This window comes from Panthera tigris, chromosome A1 (genome assembly GCF_018350195.1).
Source record: "Panthera tigris isolate Pti1 chromosome A1, P.tigris_Pti1_mat1.1, whole genome shotgun sequence".
In the NCBI taxonomy this organism is placed as follows: Eukaryota; Metazoa; Chordata; class Mammalia; order Carnivora; family Felidae; genus Panthera; species Panthera tigris.
Genome location: NC_056660.1, coordinates 52,695,997 through 52,714,779, shown reverse-complemented (window position 1 = coordinate 52,714,779; position 18,783 = coordinate 52,695,997). Strand labels below are relative to the sequence as shown.

The 18,783-nt window shown below is 31.6% G+C and overlaps 1 protein-coding gene across 16 annotated transcripts in view; it reads left to right on the top strand.

The window, feature by feature from the left end:
* The window catches only part of RBM26 (RNA binding motif protein 26), an 82,835-nt gene extending 64,366 nt beyond the window's left edge, over positions 1-18,469 (top strand). For 14 of the 16 annotated variants that reach the window (XM_007098384.3, XM_042978958.1, XM_042978901.1 and 11 more), the window contains 3 exons: positions 2,251-2,337; positions 10,832-10,945; positions 12,674-13,331. In XM_007098384.3, the coding sequence (XP_007098446.2) occupies positions 2,251-2,337; positions 10,832-10,945; positions 12,674-12,763 (291 nt within the window). In that variant the 3' untranslated portion in view covers positions 12,764-13,331. Of the gene's footprint in view, positions 1-2,250; positions 2,338-10,831; positions 10,946-12,673; positions 13,332-18,273 lie in introns of those variants that run through there. The other 2 variants (XM_042978920.1, XM_042978910.1) reach the window with 2 other exon arrangements.
* The last annotated feature ends 314 nt before the right edge of the window (positions 18,470-18,783 follow it).

Genomic DNA, 18,783 nt, shown 5'->3' with positions numbered 1-18,783 from the left:
AGGAGAAATTATGAAAATGATGAGTAATTTAATCCCATTAATCTGACCAAAGGGTTTGATTAATCTATAATTATCTTTTGTTAATTATTTAAAAAGCAGACATATTTTTGTTTGTTTATTATCTGGAAGAAACATTACCATTCTTAACACCTCGTAGGCCTTCAGATACTGTGAAATGAATGATTTAAACTTTGCTATCGCAGAGGGAAAAGTTCAGTAGTTTAGTGTCATTTGATACTTTTAAGGGAAAATTTAACATATGTAAGCCATCCAGATTTTTTTAAATTACGATGGAATTTTATTTGTTAATACTGTATTCTTGATCAAGCTGACCTTAGAAATGAAGCAAGATGAAATGTTGATATATGATCTTGAAGTTGCCTTAGTCAGTGCCAGGGTATACAGTCTAATACAGACTGACTGACTTATGAGAAAGGAGAATGAGATTCTAGTCCTGGCTAAGCCATTATTTAACTTGGACTTCCTGGGATCCATTTGGCTCATGTGCAGAATGGAAATTATATTTGTTTAAAGGCTGTTTCAACTTAAACGTTGTGATTAGTGGTATCCCAAAGGTTAGTTACTAAGCGTCAGTCATGCCCTCAGGCCTATAGTAATTGCTCTGGAGATATGTAGGAAATAACCAGTTCTTTACCTTCCAAAGATTTTATATATATTATTTTAACACAGATAAGTTAAAGTAAATTATAAACATAATTTGTGGCATAATCAAGTTACATTTATTAAAAACTGTAAGTAGTAACTTAGAGAAGTATCTTTTACACAGGCATATGATCGGAAAAGGATAGTAGAAAATTTCATAAGGCAGTAAAACTGGAACTTAGATCTTGAAGGATCAATAAGCTTACAGAAATGATTAAATCTTTTTGGAAATTCAGATTTATATGTTTGACAGTCACATTCTAAGCTGTTAACAGAAGTTACAAAGGTGAAACTATAGTTTGTTGGGACATAGAGAGTTACTGAAAAAAGTGGTATATGTTTATGAAATTACTAAAATTAATATTTAAGGAAGAGGAGTCTGGAAAGTCCAAATTTAGTAGTGGTAATGCACATTTAAAACTGATCAGTCTTTAAGAATGCAGGTTTAAAGTGTAGTTCTCTGTCTCAACCTGGAATTTGAACCTGTGGCAAGTAACAGAAAAGAACCTACATTTTCATAGGACTGTTGACTGTTACAAATTGTGATTAACGAAATGCTTTCTTTAATTTACCCACTGGGCCTGGTGGTGGTGGGGTGGCAGTAGTAGTGGTAGTAGTAGTAATAAAAATCATAGAGCATTTATTTCGTGTCAGATATTATTCTGAGTGCTTTATATAATTCAATATATTATGAATTATTTCAACAACTCTATGAGGTAGGTGCCTTTATTATGCCCACTTTAGAGATGAAGATGAAGCATGAAGAGATTACGTAACTTGTTCAAGTTCACAAAGCTAGTACCTGACAGAACAGATTCTAGAGTCCATTATCTTCATAGAAATTTTCGATATAGAGTGTGTGCGTGTGTATTTAATGAGATTATAATTATAATTTTATTTTGGGGTAAAAAAGAAGAAAGGTATTAGTGATGATATATAAAGGACTAGAAATTTATATGATAAAGGTTGTTTGTAGAAAAATCTTTCTACATATGGAAAAAATAAAATCCAGCAAACCAGAAGCAAGCATTGTTTAACATGTTTAACTCTTTATAAGAGTGTGGTGTAGAGGAGTATGTGTTAAGAGTGAAAGCAGGGTCAGTTTGAATGTTAAACTTAAAAGACCTGGACTCTTCTGGTATTTAACTGAATTACTTTGGGAAAATTATTTAAATTCTGACTCTTTTTATTTGCACCATCTTTAAATTGAGAACGGCACACACAAAAATATGAATTCTGAGGATTAAATATTCTGTTTTAGAAAGAAGGTGGCACGTTATGGGATTGGAATAATGAGTGTACAAGGAAAGGCAATAAGGAAACCCAGTGTTTGACGCTCTTTCGTTGATTTAAAGCACAGTTCAATCAAGTATAAGTTTCCCTAATTCTAAAAAGTGTAGAATTGTAAACAGGACTACTCTTTATCTTGTAACATCAAGTACTAAATGAATTATTCATCTTTTTTTCTGTTAATCACCATGAATTGTTATATATTCTGGGTTACATTTATTGGTGTTTTAAAAACCATTAGGATTTTGGATGTTTCAAAATATTTATTTGGAGAAAATACTTCTTTTTAATTTAAAGCAATATGGTGAAATTGAAGATTGTCAGATTGATGACTCTTCACTTCATGCAGTAATTACATTCAAGACAAGAGCAGAAGCTGAAGCAGTAAGTATTAGAAATCTAATTTATTGAAAATTCAGATTTAAATGTTTTATAAATATTTCTTTTAAGTTTTATATAAAGGAAAACATTTTAACTTACTAGATAACTGCACTTTGACAGTAGATAGGTCATATGAATTGGAATTCATGGCCACAAAGAATGTCCTAAAGCAGTTAGGCAATTCTGTTTATAACATGATAGAATAGTTACCAAGTTGAATGTTAAGTTGTATTGTCTTGAGACACCAGCATTTCTCCTTCCTTTCTCTTTTACCTGGGATAGGGCCATCCCACTTTCCATTACACTTTTTCTCAGCTGGCCCAGAACAAAGTCTGCTTTGGGAGAATGAGTGATGAGAGATAAGGTAGAAGCTAAGATATAATCCTGATGGCAGTCCTTCTAAGCCATCTGTCATCCGCCACTTACTAGTCCCAGTAAGCTGAACTCTAAAGAAGTGTCCCTAGTTTAGCATACCCCCAACTAGGCCTCTACAACTTTTTGCAACGTATGATATATAGCTCTAGCTTTTAGGGTCTTTATAGTAATCTTAAGCTATGTATCTTGAATTGTCTTTACAAAGAATGGTCAAGTATATGCAACCTTGTCTTTCATCTGGGTTTAAAAGATTAAAAAAAAGGAAAATGGATATGAGGTGTGGGAGATTTATAGGAAATGTTTTTAGCCTTGTGTGTTCTTTCTTCAGGATTATAGAGAGATACATGTACCATTTTGTCCTTGGAAAAATGCTGTAAGAGTTCCAAACAGTTAACCTAATGTGAATGGAAGAGTGGTATGCCTTTCAGAAGTTTTAACTTGATTGTGGTCTAAGTTAAAGTTTAAAAAAACTTTCTAAATTGATTTATCTTCTTTATAGTGAATACTCCTTGACAACACAATGATACCTTATTGGGGACCTAACCTGGTGGGAGTTGCTCTTGGGGCATTATAACCAGTAAAAGAGTGTGGGTCTGAAAAATCTTAGTTAAGCATTCAGCTGGGGCCCTGGAATAACTAGTTTTAAGATCAGTGATGTAGGAAGTGGATCATTTTATAGAATAGGAATGGATCCTAGAGTTATGTTTTTTTAAATCTCGTTTGGGTAATCTTTTCACTTAAAGATCGTTTGTGAGAGTATTATTGATGAGAGTTTAAAACTTCTTAAAACTTGTATGTATATATGTTACATTAAAAACTAAACCCTTTTTAAAATACTTTATAAATTTTTTTTTTTTTTTTTTTTTTTTGAGAGAGAGAGGAAGGAGTCAGGTACTTAACCAAAGTAAATCTTTGATCAGGTTTTTTCAAAAAGTATTATTGAGTATAAGTTAAGAATAAGCTTCCTTTAATTGATGCTTTAGTGACAATTTTCAGTGTAATGTTAGGTAGCTTGAGTATGTCTCTTTATGTTCTATTTTCTAGGCAGTAGTCATAAAACAATGGTAGCTGTCATTGTTAAAACTTCTCCTTGCTTATGTGACTGAGGAATAAAAACCTCTTACCCCTGAAATAAGTATTGGAAGTTTTGCTCTTACAAGATTTATTGACATATACCTTCTTTCTTGGGTGTTGCTTTTTCCACCTCAGGTGTGTGTGTGTGTGTGTGTGTGTGTGTGTGTGTGTGTGTAATACAATTCATGTTTTCCAAATGAATAGCAATCAATTCAAAAGACTAGGGATTAATGCATAAACAAGACTTTAACGCTGAATTATATGGAGTTTGAATATGTGACAAAATAAGTTAGATATAATAAAGAATTACCTTTTCAGAGTAAATACCATTTTAGTTGGAATTATTCAGTAGGCTGAAACGAAGAACTACCATTGCCATGATACACATTTGAAATTAAGTTATGGAAGTTGTTAAATCATAATCATTTGCTTAAACCAAAAAATTCTTAAAATTTTGTAACCTTCCTATTGTAGAAGAGAATAGAAAATTAAGTTGAAGCTGATCTTCTACAAGCAGGGTATATAGGCTAAGGCATTGGTTTTCAAACTTCTGGATGTCCGGGATCATTAACGTTTAGGAATTTAAAAATTAGTGTGTTGACATAGAGGTATCAGTTTTTAATTTTATCAAGGAAAATGTGTTAAAAGTACAAACAAAATTTCATGCACCATCATCATCATTTTATAGAATAAATAAAATTTTAACACCAAAAATATAAGAGGATGTAAACTCAAGGTAAGTGATAAGTCTTCCCAAGGGGGAAAAAAAAATTGTCAACCTTTTTCAGTGTTTATTTCCAAATATATCATTGTTCTTACTGAACCATTGTCCTAGATGAGTGAATGAATGTCTCTGTATTTTCTATAATCCGTAGATGCACAATATTTCAAAGTGAAAGTACAAAATAAGGTACACGAGACATTCAAATATGACTGAAAAGTGAGAGATTGTCCCCAAATGGATATACCAAACATAACCGTGTTAATGGACTTTAAGTTGTTTTTATTCTTTTACAGTGTAGCGGTGAATATTCTTGGTGAATATTTCTCTATGTATGTATGTGAATATGACTATAAGATATATTCTTGATAACGTTATTACTGGATGAAAGGATATATGCATTTAAAAGTTCTGAAATTGCCCACCACCCACCACCCATATAGGTTGTACCACATTTGCTTGCCCACCAAAGATGTATGCGAGTGCCTTTTCCCCATACACTTGCCATATGTGTGTACTCTGCATAGTGGTTTGCTTATGTAAAATACATGGGTACATAAGCCATCGTGAGATATCAGGCAATTTTATTTTGGTAAAAATGGCAACTCATTTCATTTTTAATACACTTTTATGATTGAAGTTGAACATTTTCGTGTTTAAATACTCTTTATTTCTGTTTCTGTCAACTATTTGTGTCATTTGCCTATTATCTTGCTGAGTTGTCTATTCTACTGATTTTTTTTTTCTGAATGAATTATGGGAATTCTTTATATACTAGAAAATTAGCTCATTAGTTCTAAACATTTTTATGAAAATTCATAAGAATTTTATTTGATGTAAGGAATAAACTAGGTGTCTACTTGATTTCATTGAGTAAAGCTAGTTTTCCCATAATTTCACCTGTAGGATGTAAGGGTACTCTTACTTAGTACTGTTCTCTTCCATTGATCAGTTTTCTTTCCATGTGCTTCTTCCTCATCTTTAATTAAGCTAAACTTTATAATATATTTTAATAGCTTTTCAAGGCTGTTGTTTGAATTCCCTCTTATTATGCCCAGCTATTATTATTCATTTTCAGAATCTTCGTGGTAGATGTTTATGTGTTTATTTTTCATATAAACTTTAGAAATTACTTACCTGGTTCTAAAAAGAAGAATACTTTATAGTAGAATTAACATCTTTATGATACTAAATACTCCTCTAGCATAAGCATATCATTGTATTTCAATCCTTTTTTTATCCTCTGAGAGCATTTAAAGATTTTCTTTATATAGATTAGATATATATATATTTGTATGTATTTTATTTATATATAAGATGTAGGTAATATACATGTGTTGCAGATTATATAATATAAAATATATATAAACAATATGTACAATTTCTTTGTATAGGTAAATATATTAGTAGTTCTCCCCAATCATTTAACTTAAAGTTACTTTAAATGAGGTATTTTTTCCATTGTATTTTCTCTTGATTGTATGTAGAAAAACTATTTGTTTTTATTAAATATGTAACTGTTGTTTTACCAAATTATCTTTTGATAGTTTTATATTTTGTTCTTTTGGGTTTGTCAAGTATTCATTCAATCATAACACTAAGTAATGGTAGTTTTACCTTCGTCTTTCATGTTTATAACTTCTTACTTTGTGTTGTTTAATTGTTAGTACCTTCAGAAAAATGTTATTCAATAGGGCCACCTGGATGGCTCAGTTGGTTAAGTGTCTGACTTCAGTTCAGGTCATAATCTCACAGTTCGTGAGTTTGAGCCCTGCGTTGGCCTCTGTGCTGACAGCTCAGAGCCTGGAGCCTGCTTCGGATTTTGTGTCTCTCTCTCTGTCCCTCTCCTGCTCGCTTGCTCTCTCTCTCTCTCTCTCTCTCTCTCTCTCAAAAATAAATAAACATTAAAAAAAAAAACACCTTAAAAAAATAAAAAGAAAAATGTTAAATAACAGTAGTAGTAGTAGTAGTTGTGTATTTACTCATTTACTCACTCATGAAATGTCATTCGTTGTCTTGTTCATGAAATGAATGAAAATGGTAAATGAATGAAAACATTTTTAATACTTTTAGTAATATATATGATGCTGACTTTTTAGGTGAAGGTAGCATGCAAATGATTCCCATTTTTTTTTTTTAATTTTTTTAACGTTTATTCATTTTTGAGACAGAGAGAGAGACAGAGCATGAACGGGGGAGGGGCAGAGAGAGAGGGAGACACAGAATCAGAAGCAGGCTCCAGGCTCTGAGCCATCAGCCCAGAGCCCGACGCGGGGCTCGAACTCACGGACCGTGAGATCATGACCTGAGCTGAAGTCGGAGGCTTAACCGATTGAGCCACCCAGGCGCCCCAAATGATTCCCATTTTTGAATGCTGTAGAGATTTTTGGGTTTTTATCAAAAACAGATTTTATATCATAACTTTTGTGTATTTGTTAGAAATTTGAGGGTTTTTGTTTTCTTTCATCTATTTATATTGTTTCCTAAAATTGAACTATTTGCTTCTGGTATAAATTCCCACAGTATTGTATTTCTTTGATAAATCCCTGAAATCTGAAGTCTGTTCTTTGGTTTTTTGTTTTTTGTTTTTGTTTTTGGTTTTGTTTCACTTTTAAAAAAAAATTATTGAGATATACTTGACATACAGTGTTATATTAGTTCCAATTAAGTTAGTTCCAATTAGTTAGTTCTTAGTTCCAAGTTAGTTCCAATTAGTTCCAATCAAGCATAGTGATTTGATAATTCTCTACATTATTCAGTACTCACCACAAGTGTAGTCACCATCTGTCACCATGTACATTATTACGGTTTTAATATTTCCTGTATTATACTGTTCATTTTTGTGACTTTTTATTTTTTAACCAGAAGTTTACCTTTTAATCCCCTATGTGTATTTCACCATTCCCCTACCCTTTTCCCGGACTCTGGCAACCACCAGTTTGTTCTCTGAATTTAAGAGTGTTTGTTTTTGTTTTTTTAGATTCTGTATGTAAGTGAAGTCATGTGGCATTTGTCTTTTTCTGACTTGACTTAGCATAATAGTCTCCAGATTCATCCATGATTTTGCAAATGGCAAGGTTTTATTCTTGTATTTATTTTTACTTTTAATTCAGTTTTCAAAAGTAAAATTGGTTTGTAGGTTGGGGGAGTGGATATTATTTTTTATCAGTTATCCGTTTTACCTGACTTCATAGAAACTACTTGAAAAGTTTCCATTTTTTGCTTTGAGTTAATTTTAAGTAGCATTGGAGATATATTTTCTCAAAAGTTTAATAGAATTTATCTGTGAAATTATCAGGGTTTACTGATTTTAGACCATGTAATCTTTTTTTTTTTTTTTTTAACGTTTATTCATTTTTAAGAGACAGAGGAAGACTGCGTGAGTGGGGGAGGGGCAGAGAGAGGGAGACACAGAATCTGAAACAGGCTCCAAACTCTGAGCTGTTAGCACAGGGCTCCAACTCACAGACTGCGAGATCACGACCTGAGCTGAAGTCGGACGCTTAACTGACTGAGCCACCCAGCGCCCCCTAGACCATGTATCGTTTTAAAACCTTTTTCTTTAGAAAAGATTTGTTTATATATATATTTTCCTTTTCTGGCTTTACTTTGGTACTTTGGTAATTTTTCATTTGGATTATCAACTGTTTACATTGAGATGAGCAAATTTAATTTCTTCCTCTGAATCTTCCTCATATCTTTCTCTGAAGTTACTTGCTCCCACTTTCCTTTCTTATTTTGTATATTTTTATGTTGAGCCCCACTTCCACCTTTATGACCACTGCCACCTTGCTCAGATAAGCATCCCCTGGAATATATTTAAACATGTTTTTTTATTAACATTTTATAAGTAGTTATGAAGTTCATTTTTTAATGTACATTTTAATAAAATGGTGGCAGAACTCTTGAAGCAAATGCCACAGAAATGAAAAGCACTGATCTAGCTGATACTATATTATCAAGCATCAGTAACACAGTATGATACTGGACTTGGCCAAAAGATTCCACAGGTCATAGGACAAAATAATGTCAGAATAACCAAAAATATTCTGAAAAGCATACCAAATTCATTATGAAATAAAGAATATAGTAATGGTATGGATAGAGACTAGGACAAAATTGAGTCTAGAAAAGACATAATAAGTATATATAAAAATTATAGAGGATTACAAGGAAATGCTTTATTTAAGTCAGGGAATTTAAATTTACTGAATAATCTGTGAAGAGTGTTAGGACAATGGACTGTTAGGAAAAAAATAGTACATTATTATGTCTTTATTTTTGGTATCAAAATCAAGATGAATAAAAGTTTTTTTTCTTTTTTTAATACATATGACTAGTAAAAAGCTAGGGGATCTCTGAAAATAATCCTAGTGTGGAAAAGCTTTTTAAAGGACTGGCACAAGATAGATAAATTACAGAACATGAAAATTTAAGCTTCTTTATGACAAATACAACAGCAGTAAAAACATGCATTATAAACAAAAATCCAGATCCATTTGAGATAAGAGTATTTTGCCAAATATGACAAAATTCCATTCAAGAAATTAGTTTAAGTATGATGTAAAGTATGTTCCCATGTGCATATCATACATATGTATATACACAAACCCTTTTAGTATGTGTACAGGACTTTTTTTAGTGTATTGCAGAGCTTTTTCCCAAATTCTTCATGGAATGGTGGTTATCTCTTTGGGAAGATTAATCATGAATTACAATTTTTTATATTATGTGACCTGAAATATTTGAATTTTTTAAATAATAAAATGGATGGATTGCAGAACTTTTTTTTTTAACTTTAAAGATTTTATGTCACAGATTATCTAAAATAAATTTGCCTCTTCACAAAGCAAGGACTCCGTTATCTCAAAAATTTATACAGCCAAATAGTCAAAAGTTTCTAATGGAGAACATTGATAAAATGTTGAGTACATCTAACTTTGAAAATCATCCTGTAAAATGTTAAAATTAAAACTTTAGAGAGTTGTAGACTCACCTTATAAATTTGAAGATGTGTGTGCTAAATATAGAGATTTATAATACTAGGTCATCAGAAATGTTTGTCAAGAACCTATAGAAAATGTCACTGAAATTTTTGGCCTTTTTTAACTAGATGAAAAGATGGACTTTCTGAGTAGACATTTTGCATGAGTCTATTCGAGTTCCTTATGGTAATATATGTATATATATGTACATATATTACTGTAGTATATTTTTATGTAATAGTTACAGGTTTAAAAACTTGCAAGTTGTTAAGTGGAATATCATATATAAGTACTTAAAAATTCTTTCAGTTACGTGACACTGTGATGAAGCCATGGACTAAAAACTCCTCCCGAGCTGCATTTTAATAGGCGCGGAATCTTTTAAATTTATCACGGATTTTTATGTGCAGATTTAAAATTTATACCTAGAGACTTTAATGTCATACAACTTATGATCAGTTGTCATTGAACATGTAATTGTTTCTAGATTTCACATTATGCTATACTTTGAGGTTGTACTATAAATCTTTTGTGACTATGAGTTATTTCAGTATGTTGCTAACATTGATTTATATTATTAGTTCATGTTACTTTAATTTGAATGGACGATTTCTTCACCAGCCACTTAATGTAACAAATACTAAGTTTAACTTATATCATATGCAGTTCTGAAAGCTTTGTAGGAAGTACTTTAGTTTCAATAGAAACATTCAGGGTTTCTTTTCTCATGGAGATACTTACGTTTTGTAACAGTGATATGTCATACATCGTATATTTAAAAATAATGTGATACTTTAAACTACTGATGTAATTTTAAAATAATATGATACTTTACGCATGCAAAATTATTATATTTGTTAAAGGTTTCCAGTTTGTAGTTACTACATATGTCATTCGTAAATTAACAAGAATTAAAATGCATTAAGATACATTTAGCCTATTGATTCTCATTGAGACTTCAGTTCAGAACCTACAGCCAAGATCTTGAAATGGTTTGAGATTGTTGCTTGAATAGCAGTTATCATTGTATTATAAACATGTAGACATAGTTCTCTAGTCAGATACCGGCCAGTAGTAAAGTAGTTCCGTTGAAGTATGAGAAAGTGTTCTTGTTTCCTGTTTAAAGGTATTTCTAATCACAAGACTGATTTTAGAAGTAAATAACCATAAAAAGTAAATTATAAATATAATTATAAATAGTAAATGGAGAAATAACCACAAAGTAAACGGATAGCTGTCTTCACTTTTGTTTTACTGATTTAAATATTAAGTACTGTAACATTTCATTGTTTTCTTCAGAAATTATTAATGTTCTACATTCTAATGTTCTTAATTGTTTTAGGCTGCAGTTCATGGAGCTCGTTTCAAAGGGCAGGATCTAAAACTGGCATGGAATAAACCAATAACTAATATTTCAGCTGTTGAAACAGAAGAAGTTGAACCTGATGAAGAGGAAGTATGTTTTTTTTTTTAATTTGTCTTTGCCCTCAAATGTTCACATTTTTTATGAAATGTGATTTTATGGCTGTGATTTTAACATAAAACTTTTATTCCTGAGCCATATTCCAGGCAGGGGATATCAGATAAATGCAGACAACTTTAAATTTTCTGGATTAATGAGAACTGTGGATTGCTAATCCAAAAAAAGAAAAGAAAAAGAAAATCATATATATATATGTGTGTGTGTATATACATATATACATATATATATATACACACACACATACTCAGTTTTCATTTACTCTTAGAAAACAATAATTATTCATTAGATTTTTATCCACAGGAAATCTTGTAATATTTTAAGTTTAGAGTATATATCCTACTTATTTGCTTTATTAACATTTCAGGTTTCCTTTATTTTAATTCATATTGTTTTAGTTGATTAGAGTGAATGCCTGCTAAATGGTAGATACTGTGATAGGCACAAAAATGAATAAGACACGGTCCCTATCCTCAAGGAGCTTATAATCTGGAAAGGGGGGTGGTGACAGACACATAAAAAATTAATTATAATGAAAGGCAGAGTGATATGCTCAATAAAGATTTGAACAATACGCTGTGGGAACCCACGGGAAGGAGTGATTATTTCTGTCCAGAAGAATCTTGAAGAAGGTGGTGACAGTGGAGCTGAACCCTGAAGGATAAGAAAGCTTTCCATAACCAAGAGCTGGGACTGGGAATATAGTTGAGAGAGGCATTTTAGGTGTGGAAGAGGAATAGGTATGGAAGGGTCCCTTTTTCTTGGGTACAGCAATCAGTATGGTGGCTTAGAGGTGTAAGCATAAGGAACAGTGAAATGGGAGAGCACTTTGAAACCATACACTTAAAAATAAGCAACTCTATTTTAATCATGAAATAAGCTGTAGGAAAAAGTTGAGGAAGTTAATAAATAAAGGTAAGGTGGGGAACTGATTCCATGTTTTACCTTTGTTAGATTCTTGTAATGGCACTTCATTTTGTTTGAAGAGCATTCAAGGCTGTTATACATATCCGTAGTCAAATGCAAGAATAAAATGTGTATTTTGAAACTCATATACATGATTTGTCATTTTATATTTTAGATTATACCTTTGTCCTTCCATGAGTTTGAATTGAATGGGGAGAAAAGCAGGAGAGCTCCTGGTATTAGGTATTTTGAAAAGTTTGAAAAGCAGTCTGAGAAGCTTTTATGAAGGGAATGGGGAAAAGCAAGGAATTCTATAAAAGAAATGTTTGTTACATATAGCAGAAAAGAAATATAAATCTTGATAGACTTTTCTACAAGTTAATTGGTTGATTTAGTGTCCAGGGTTAGGGTAAGTCAGAGAAGATTTATTGATGTTTTCTTTCTTTCTTTTTTTTCATTTCTTTTTTCTTTTTTTTTTTTTTCCAACAAAAGGTATTGAGCAATGTTTTGTAGGTGTAGAAGATGGCATAATTTGATTGAGTGAGGCAGGAGAAATGGCATGTACAAAAAGCTTACTTAGATATTTTTTTAGTGCTTGTTTGCTAGAAGCAATAGAATAGATACTGTAGAGAAACCATTGAGTGGATAAAGGTTGCTTTTCTTTGTTTCTTGAATATTGTAGCTATAGAAATACCTTTTGTATTCGACTCTGTTGAGAGAAATCAGTATTTAAAAGTGTCACCTTTTTTCTTTTCTTTTTTTTTTTGGGTAAATTCCTAAATGCATTTTAACCTAAAGTTTCAGGAAGAGTCTTTGGTGGATGACTCATTACTTCAAGATGATGATGAAGAAGAAGAGGACAATGAATCTCGTTCTTGGAGAAGATGATTTGACTGATCATTGATCTGCATATGCTAGAACTCTACCTGTGTTTCATTAGTATTATCTAATGTACTTTTACATATTTGTAAAAACAATTTTTTGGTAAAATGTGATGAAGATGGATTTCACAAATAGACAAAAGAGAAGAAAACTACCTTCTGATCCTGTATTTTGAAAGATTGATGTTTGCATTTTATTTCAGTAAACAATTGCTAAAGACATCACACTAGAAACATATGCAATGTTTTTATTACATACTTCTACTGAACATTACAGAATTCTTTGGGTTCTTTGTAATTTAATGAATAGGTCTAAAAACTTATGACCAATACTTGTTATAACTTAGAGGATTTTGTTTTACTCCAAATAAGGAATGAATTTGCATTTAAAATCTTAATGAATGTTTTCAAAAATGAATAGATAACATAGTACTCTAACTAAAGTCTCCAAGTTATGTATTCATAATATTACATAGTAGTATGCTTAGGCTTTACTATGTATTAGCCTTTTGTTGGACTTGTGTATGTATTTTACCATATGGGTTTTAATGATAACGGTGTATGACTGCTTTGCATATGAGTCCTTATACATTCAGATGTTAAAAATAAAGCGGAATGGTCTCTTGAAAAGAACAGAAAAGAGAAGAAAAGAAAATGACAAAAAAAAAAAAAGCCCACAAAGACCAAGACAATGTTCCTTGATTTTAAAAAAGAAAAAAAAAAAAAAAAAAAAGAAAGAAAAGAAAAAAAATTAAAATAAATAGACCATTCCAGATGGTGATCTACCCTTCCCCCCAATTATCACAAAAGGAGCTATAATCACTAACTTATTAATAATGATTACTGGTACCTTTACAAATAATGTACAATCCAATGTTAAAAATTTATACCACTTCAGTTTGGTTTGATCCTATAAATTTTCAACAGCTGTCTTAAAATTTAAAAGCAGGCTGATTAGTTTGGAACCAGACTTCAAGTAGAGCTAACATTTGGTGAATAAGAAAACATCACATTACATTTTGGATGTATGAAAGAAAACTTGACCATTTGAAGATGTATGAATAAAGAAATGTACTATAGATACTACTTTAGGAAAACACTGTTTGGTAAGTGTTCCAGTCTGATATTTTAAGTGTGCATTTCCTATACTTTGTATAAAAATCTTTGACATTTGACACAATATTGTGATTTTTAAGTGGATTTCTCTGGCAAATGAACGTGATCATTGATAAAACAGCAGTTTCAGGAAATAAATGCATTCTTTGTAGATTGAGGGGGTGGGAGATTACCTGTTTATCTTTTAAAATTCATCATTTCAGTTGCAAGTGTTCCTGCCCCTTCTGAGATTATAGTGATTATATTAAATGTCACATTAAAAAAAAAAAAAAAATCACTTTCTTCCCATACTGGGATCCTCACAGTCACAACTGTAATTCCAAACACCATAATCTTCTGTCAGTGGGGTAAATAATGGATGCTGTTCCTCTTTTTTTTTTTTTCCTCCCACATTTAGGGTTAAAGTTGTATATATGTTCCTGATGATAATGCTATTTCATAGGAATGTTTGGGCTTGCAGTTGGTACACGTGTTAATATTTAAAATTTCAAAATCAATTTCTTTTGTCAAAATAGTGACTTTACTCAAAAACTTCTTTACTTAGATCTGTGATATATTTTTATGTAGTCTCTTGTATGTTGACTATGTGCTATTCTGATTCATTAGGTAAGTTTGTTTTCTTTTCTTTTTAGTAGTCGTGAAAGGTGCCAAATTGGCAGAGGCTCACGTTTCTTCTCTTTACACCAAACAGGTATTATAAAGAAAGAAAATCTTTCAAAGGCCAGTTAAATCTCCATGCTGATTTTTTGGCTTTATAATTTGATTAATACATTTTAGCCTGATATTTTAAAAATTATTGTAAAATAATTACTTCCTACTTATTTAAATCCATAAATAGCTTATCAGTTTCCCTAGTCTTAAATTCTCTAGTAACCCAAAATTAAAATGTTTTCTTAAGCCATATTGCTTTGAATGAATCAGAAAACAAGCGTTTCAGTTTGGTCCCAAAGTATGGGGATTAAACATTACACACATTCATTAGGGTCACAATTATATTATTATTCTCATTAATAAGATCTTAGCTATAAATATTACTTAGTATTTAATGATTGGATTTTTAAAATTAATATGTTTATAAATACTAGTACTCTGTATGTACTATCATGTTTCTGATTTAAAACTTAAGATATCCCTTTGAAGTAGTTGCTGATTCCCATTTTACAGATAAGGAAACTTAGGCTAATAGAGTTGGAGTGACTTGCCCAAAGTCACAGCTAGTGAGTGAAAGGACTAGATTTAAATGCCGGCATTCTGATTTCAGTGCCAATTTTTATTTTTATTTTTTTTACTTCTACATTGTTACTCCTTCCTAATTATTGATTGAGCATGAGATTGTGTTTGCAGTAAATGTGGTAGTTCTTGCACAAAATTAGTAGACTTCCTGGTCATTAGCTAGTTCATACCTTTACACTCCCTTCTAATACAGCACTTTGTTCATATCTCTGTTACAGTACTTATGTTGTAATATAATTTATCTGGTTTATATGTCTGTCTTCCCCACTAAATTACAAGCTCCTCTAGGAAGGGGACCATGTCTTATTCATCTTTTTATCTCTAGTGATTATCACAAAGCCTGGCTCATAGTGGGCACTCAGATGTTTGTTGGATGAATTAACGAATGAATGCATATTTAAATCTCCAATAATGGAGTGACAATTACCACCCTTGTTAATTCTTATCAATTTTTCAAAAGTCTCTCCTGAAGGTCTTCTCCGTTATTGAGACTATTTTGCTAAACAAGTGATACAGTTAAGTATTGCAACAGTGGGGTTACAAATACTGTTGGAGGAATGTACATGTAGTCTTAGTGGAATTTCCACAGCAATTAAGTGAGACATTAATAATTTGGAGTATTAAATGTTGTCAGTTTCAGGAGTAAAACAGCTTTTGGTTTCTGTCAGTGTATAAGAATAGAAATACCAAGAGCCACCAATCTAGTCCATCCCACTAATTTTCTTTATATCCAAAGATGACCTCGCATAGAATACCAGATAAGAGATTTAGCTTATGGTCCCAGCTCTGCAACTAACTCTCTGGCCTTAAGCAAGTGTCAACCAGGAGTGTTTCCTTGTCTGTAAAATGAAAAGGCTTGGACTAGATGATCTGTAAGGTCCCTTGCACATCTACAGTTTCCTTGGTGGTATATTAGTATTTGATCTAAAACAATTTAATATATCTGTACCAGTTCTCCCTATCTGTTGCCATTATTTCTGTCATCAATGGAAGCAACTTAGATTTGATTATGATAATCTGTATATCATGTCTTGGTACAGTTTTATATGTAAGTGTTCCCAAATGCTCACCGTTGGCTGGTGCAAAATTCATTTAACCTTTAGAGTATAGATAAACTTCCAAATTCACTAGACTTTTCCTACCTATAACTTTTCCTTTTGCTTCTAAACTCAAAGGCTAAAACACTTTTCCTATTACAATATGCTACCTAAAACTTGAAACACATTTTAAATTCTACAGTTCTCCCAACAAGTTCTTTGTTTTAGTATAGATCTGAGCTGAATTTGAAGTCAAAAAGGATTGAGAACAATGTAGTAGTCACTGCTTACAGGAAAAAATTGAGAGAAATTATATATTATTGGTTAAAAGATTGATTAGGATTACTTCAAGGGATGGTTGAGTTGTCATTTTACATATTTCACTCAATATTTTATGTCTACTTAAGCAGTGTTGTTTAAATGTTACTGGATAATTGTAAGATTTAAAAAATTAATTTTAGTATTTAACTGATGCCCAACCATTTAATGAAATCATGTTGCAGGAATGGGAGAGTATTCCATAGCTCTTGTTTTACTGTAATATGATCAAGTGTATCAACCAGTAGTTTACTATAAAGATGAGACTTTAGTGTTTTAGCTGATGACCTGTAGAAAGTATGGCTGAGCTTAAATGTAGGAAATTTCCTGTGACTAGAACTGTTTATGGGAACTGTATTTCCAATCTTACTTGGAACACTAATCATTGACTCTAAGGGTTACTTAAGAAAGCAAAAACAGTTGCTTGTTTGATATGTGGAAATATGAATGGTTATTTTAGAGTGTTATACAAACTTTATCAATCTATATATTCTTTTTTTTCCTTCCCCTTACACATGATGTGAACCAGTTGTAGAAAATTAGTTTTAGTCCTTCTAGAATTTGTATAAATATTTGTAAGCTTTTTTCCTTCCCTTCCCTTCCCTTCCCTTTTAGCCTTTTAAAACAAAGGCTGCATGAAATTCTGCATGAAATTCTGGCTAATTAAATTAGTTCACTTTTTGGTCTTTTCTCTCAGGGCTTCTCTTACTCTTCTAAAGCCCTATAAATAAAAATGAAAATTCAATCTAGGATTAAACCATCAGGGAATGATGTGTGTAAGGCAGAGAGGAAAATTTCCTTTTCCCAGATCTCAGGAACTACCTTGTTCTTGTTAACTTCCTGAACTGGCTAGTTATTCTAAGGTATGTATACAGGCTTTTAGAGAAGAGTAGTTTTTTTTTTCTCTCTCCGATCATTATACACCTATCAGATGACAGATTATCTTCCAGATTAGCTACCTAAAAGTTCTAAGAAAGAAATAAATCTTGGTGAAATGACTGCCATTCTCAGTAATTTCTAATTGAAAACGTCATACTTTGTTAGTAGAAAAATTCTTAATTTGGTAAATAACTTTCTTGCAGTTTATCAGTAATATGTACTCATTACTTAGTGTAACTGAAAGCATTTTTTGCGTTTTTTTTGTATCAATTTAAGATTACTTGTTTCTTTTTAATTACTCCTCCCTATTAACTTTATTTCATCCATCCACTTATCTTCCCATCATCCAAAGTTAGTCTTCTTTTGTATACCAAGCACTGTCTCATTCTGATGTGTTCTTTTTATTTTTGGTTGTTAATCATTGTGTTTAGTATAGAATTTTATGTCCTATATTAATTAAAGAATGAAGTCATTATCATATGGAGCTTAAGGAAAGTAGATCCAACTCACAATTACTTTGAAATCTTTGGGAAATTTAAGAAGATTGTTCTTGCTTTAATTTTTATATACAGTGTCTTGGAATTTGTTCATAATTTCTTAAAACTACTTTGCCTACCCATACTTCTATAACAGTTTACTCTTTTGTCAGTTACTGCATTTCCTAAGCAGAAATTGTAGACCACAGCCATGCTGTAGTGCTGAGATCTTTGTGGCTTAATGTTTTAAGGAAGCATGATGCAGAGAGGTTTTGTTAATATCATTAACCCAAAGCTGATTCTTTGTGGAATTTGTTTCAACTTTGATTTTGATTCCTTTCTGAAATAGATTTTTTTTTTAATGTTTAGAAAAGTTGGCGATCAATTTATGGTGTGATTCAGTTTTTAGATTTACTTACTATTTTCAAAGTGTTTTTAATAGTCTTCTCTTTTTCCAGCAGAGAGAGATCATCATTGCCTGAATTTAGCTTTGTGACTACAACAGCAAGACCTGTTCCTGTCTGGAGACGACTGTTAAAATATCATCCTATCATTTTATGTTTGCTCTTTATCAATTTGAATAGATGTTTACATGTACTATAATTGGCATTTTGTCTCTTCACAGTTCTCTAATTGGTACATCCGAGTCCAGAAGTATGTCTGAGTGTGTGCTTTGTCTGACTTTATTCTTAAACGTCTTCTCCCCTTACTTTATATCCATTTATTTTTTAAACACTAAGGAAAAAGACCTTTTGGTTTCCTAATATGAGATAAGTTCAGTCTCAGCCACGTTGAAAATTGTGTCTAAGAAATCTATAAAGCCATGATATTGTGTTCATTAGCATGAACAATTTAGAATGAAGAAAATGATTAAAAAGTTAAGCATGGGTTTGGTTTTAATTTTTCTGGGTTTTAGGATACATTTCTGGGGTTAAGGTAGTCACTTAAATGATTTTGAACAGATGCTA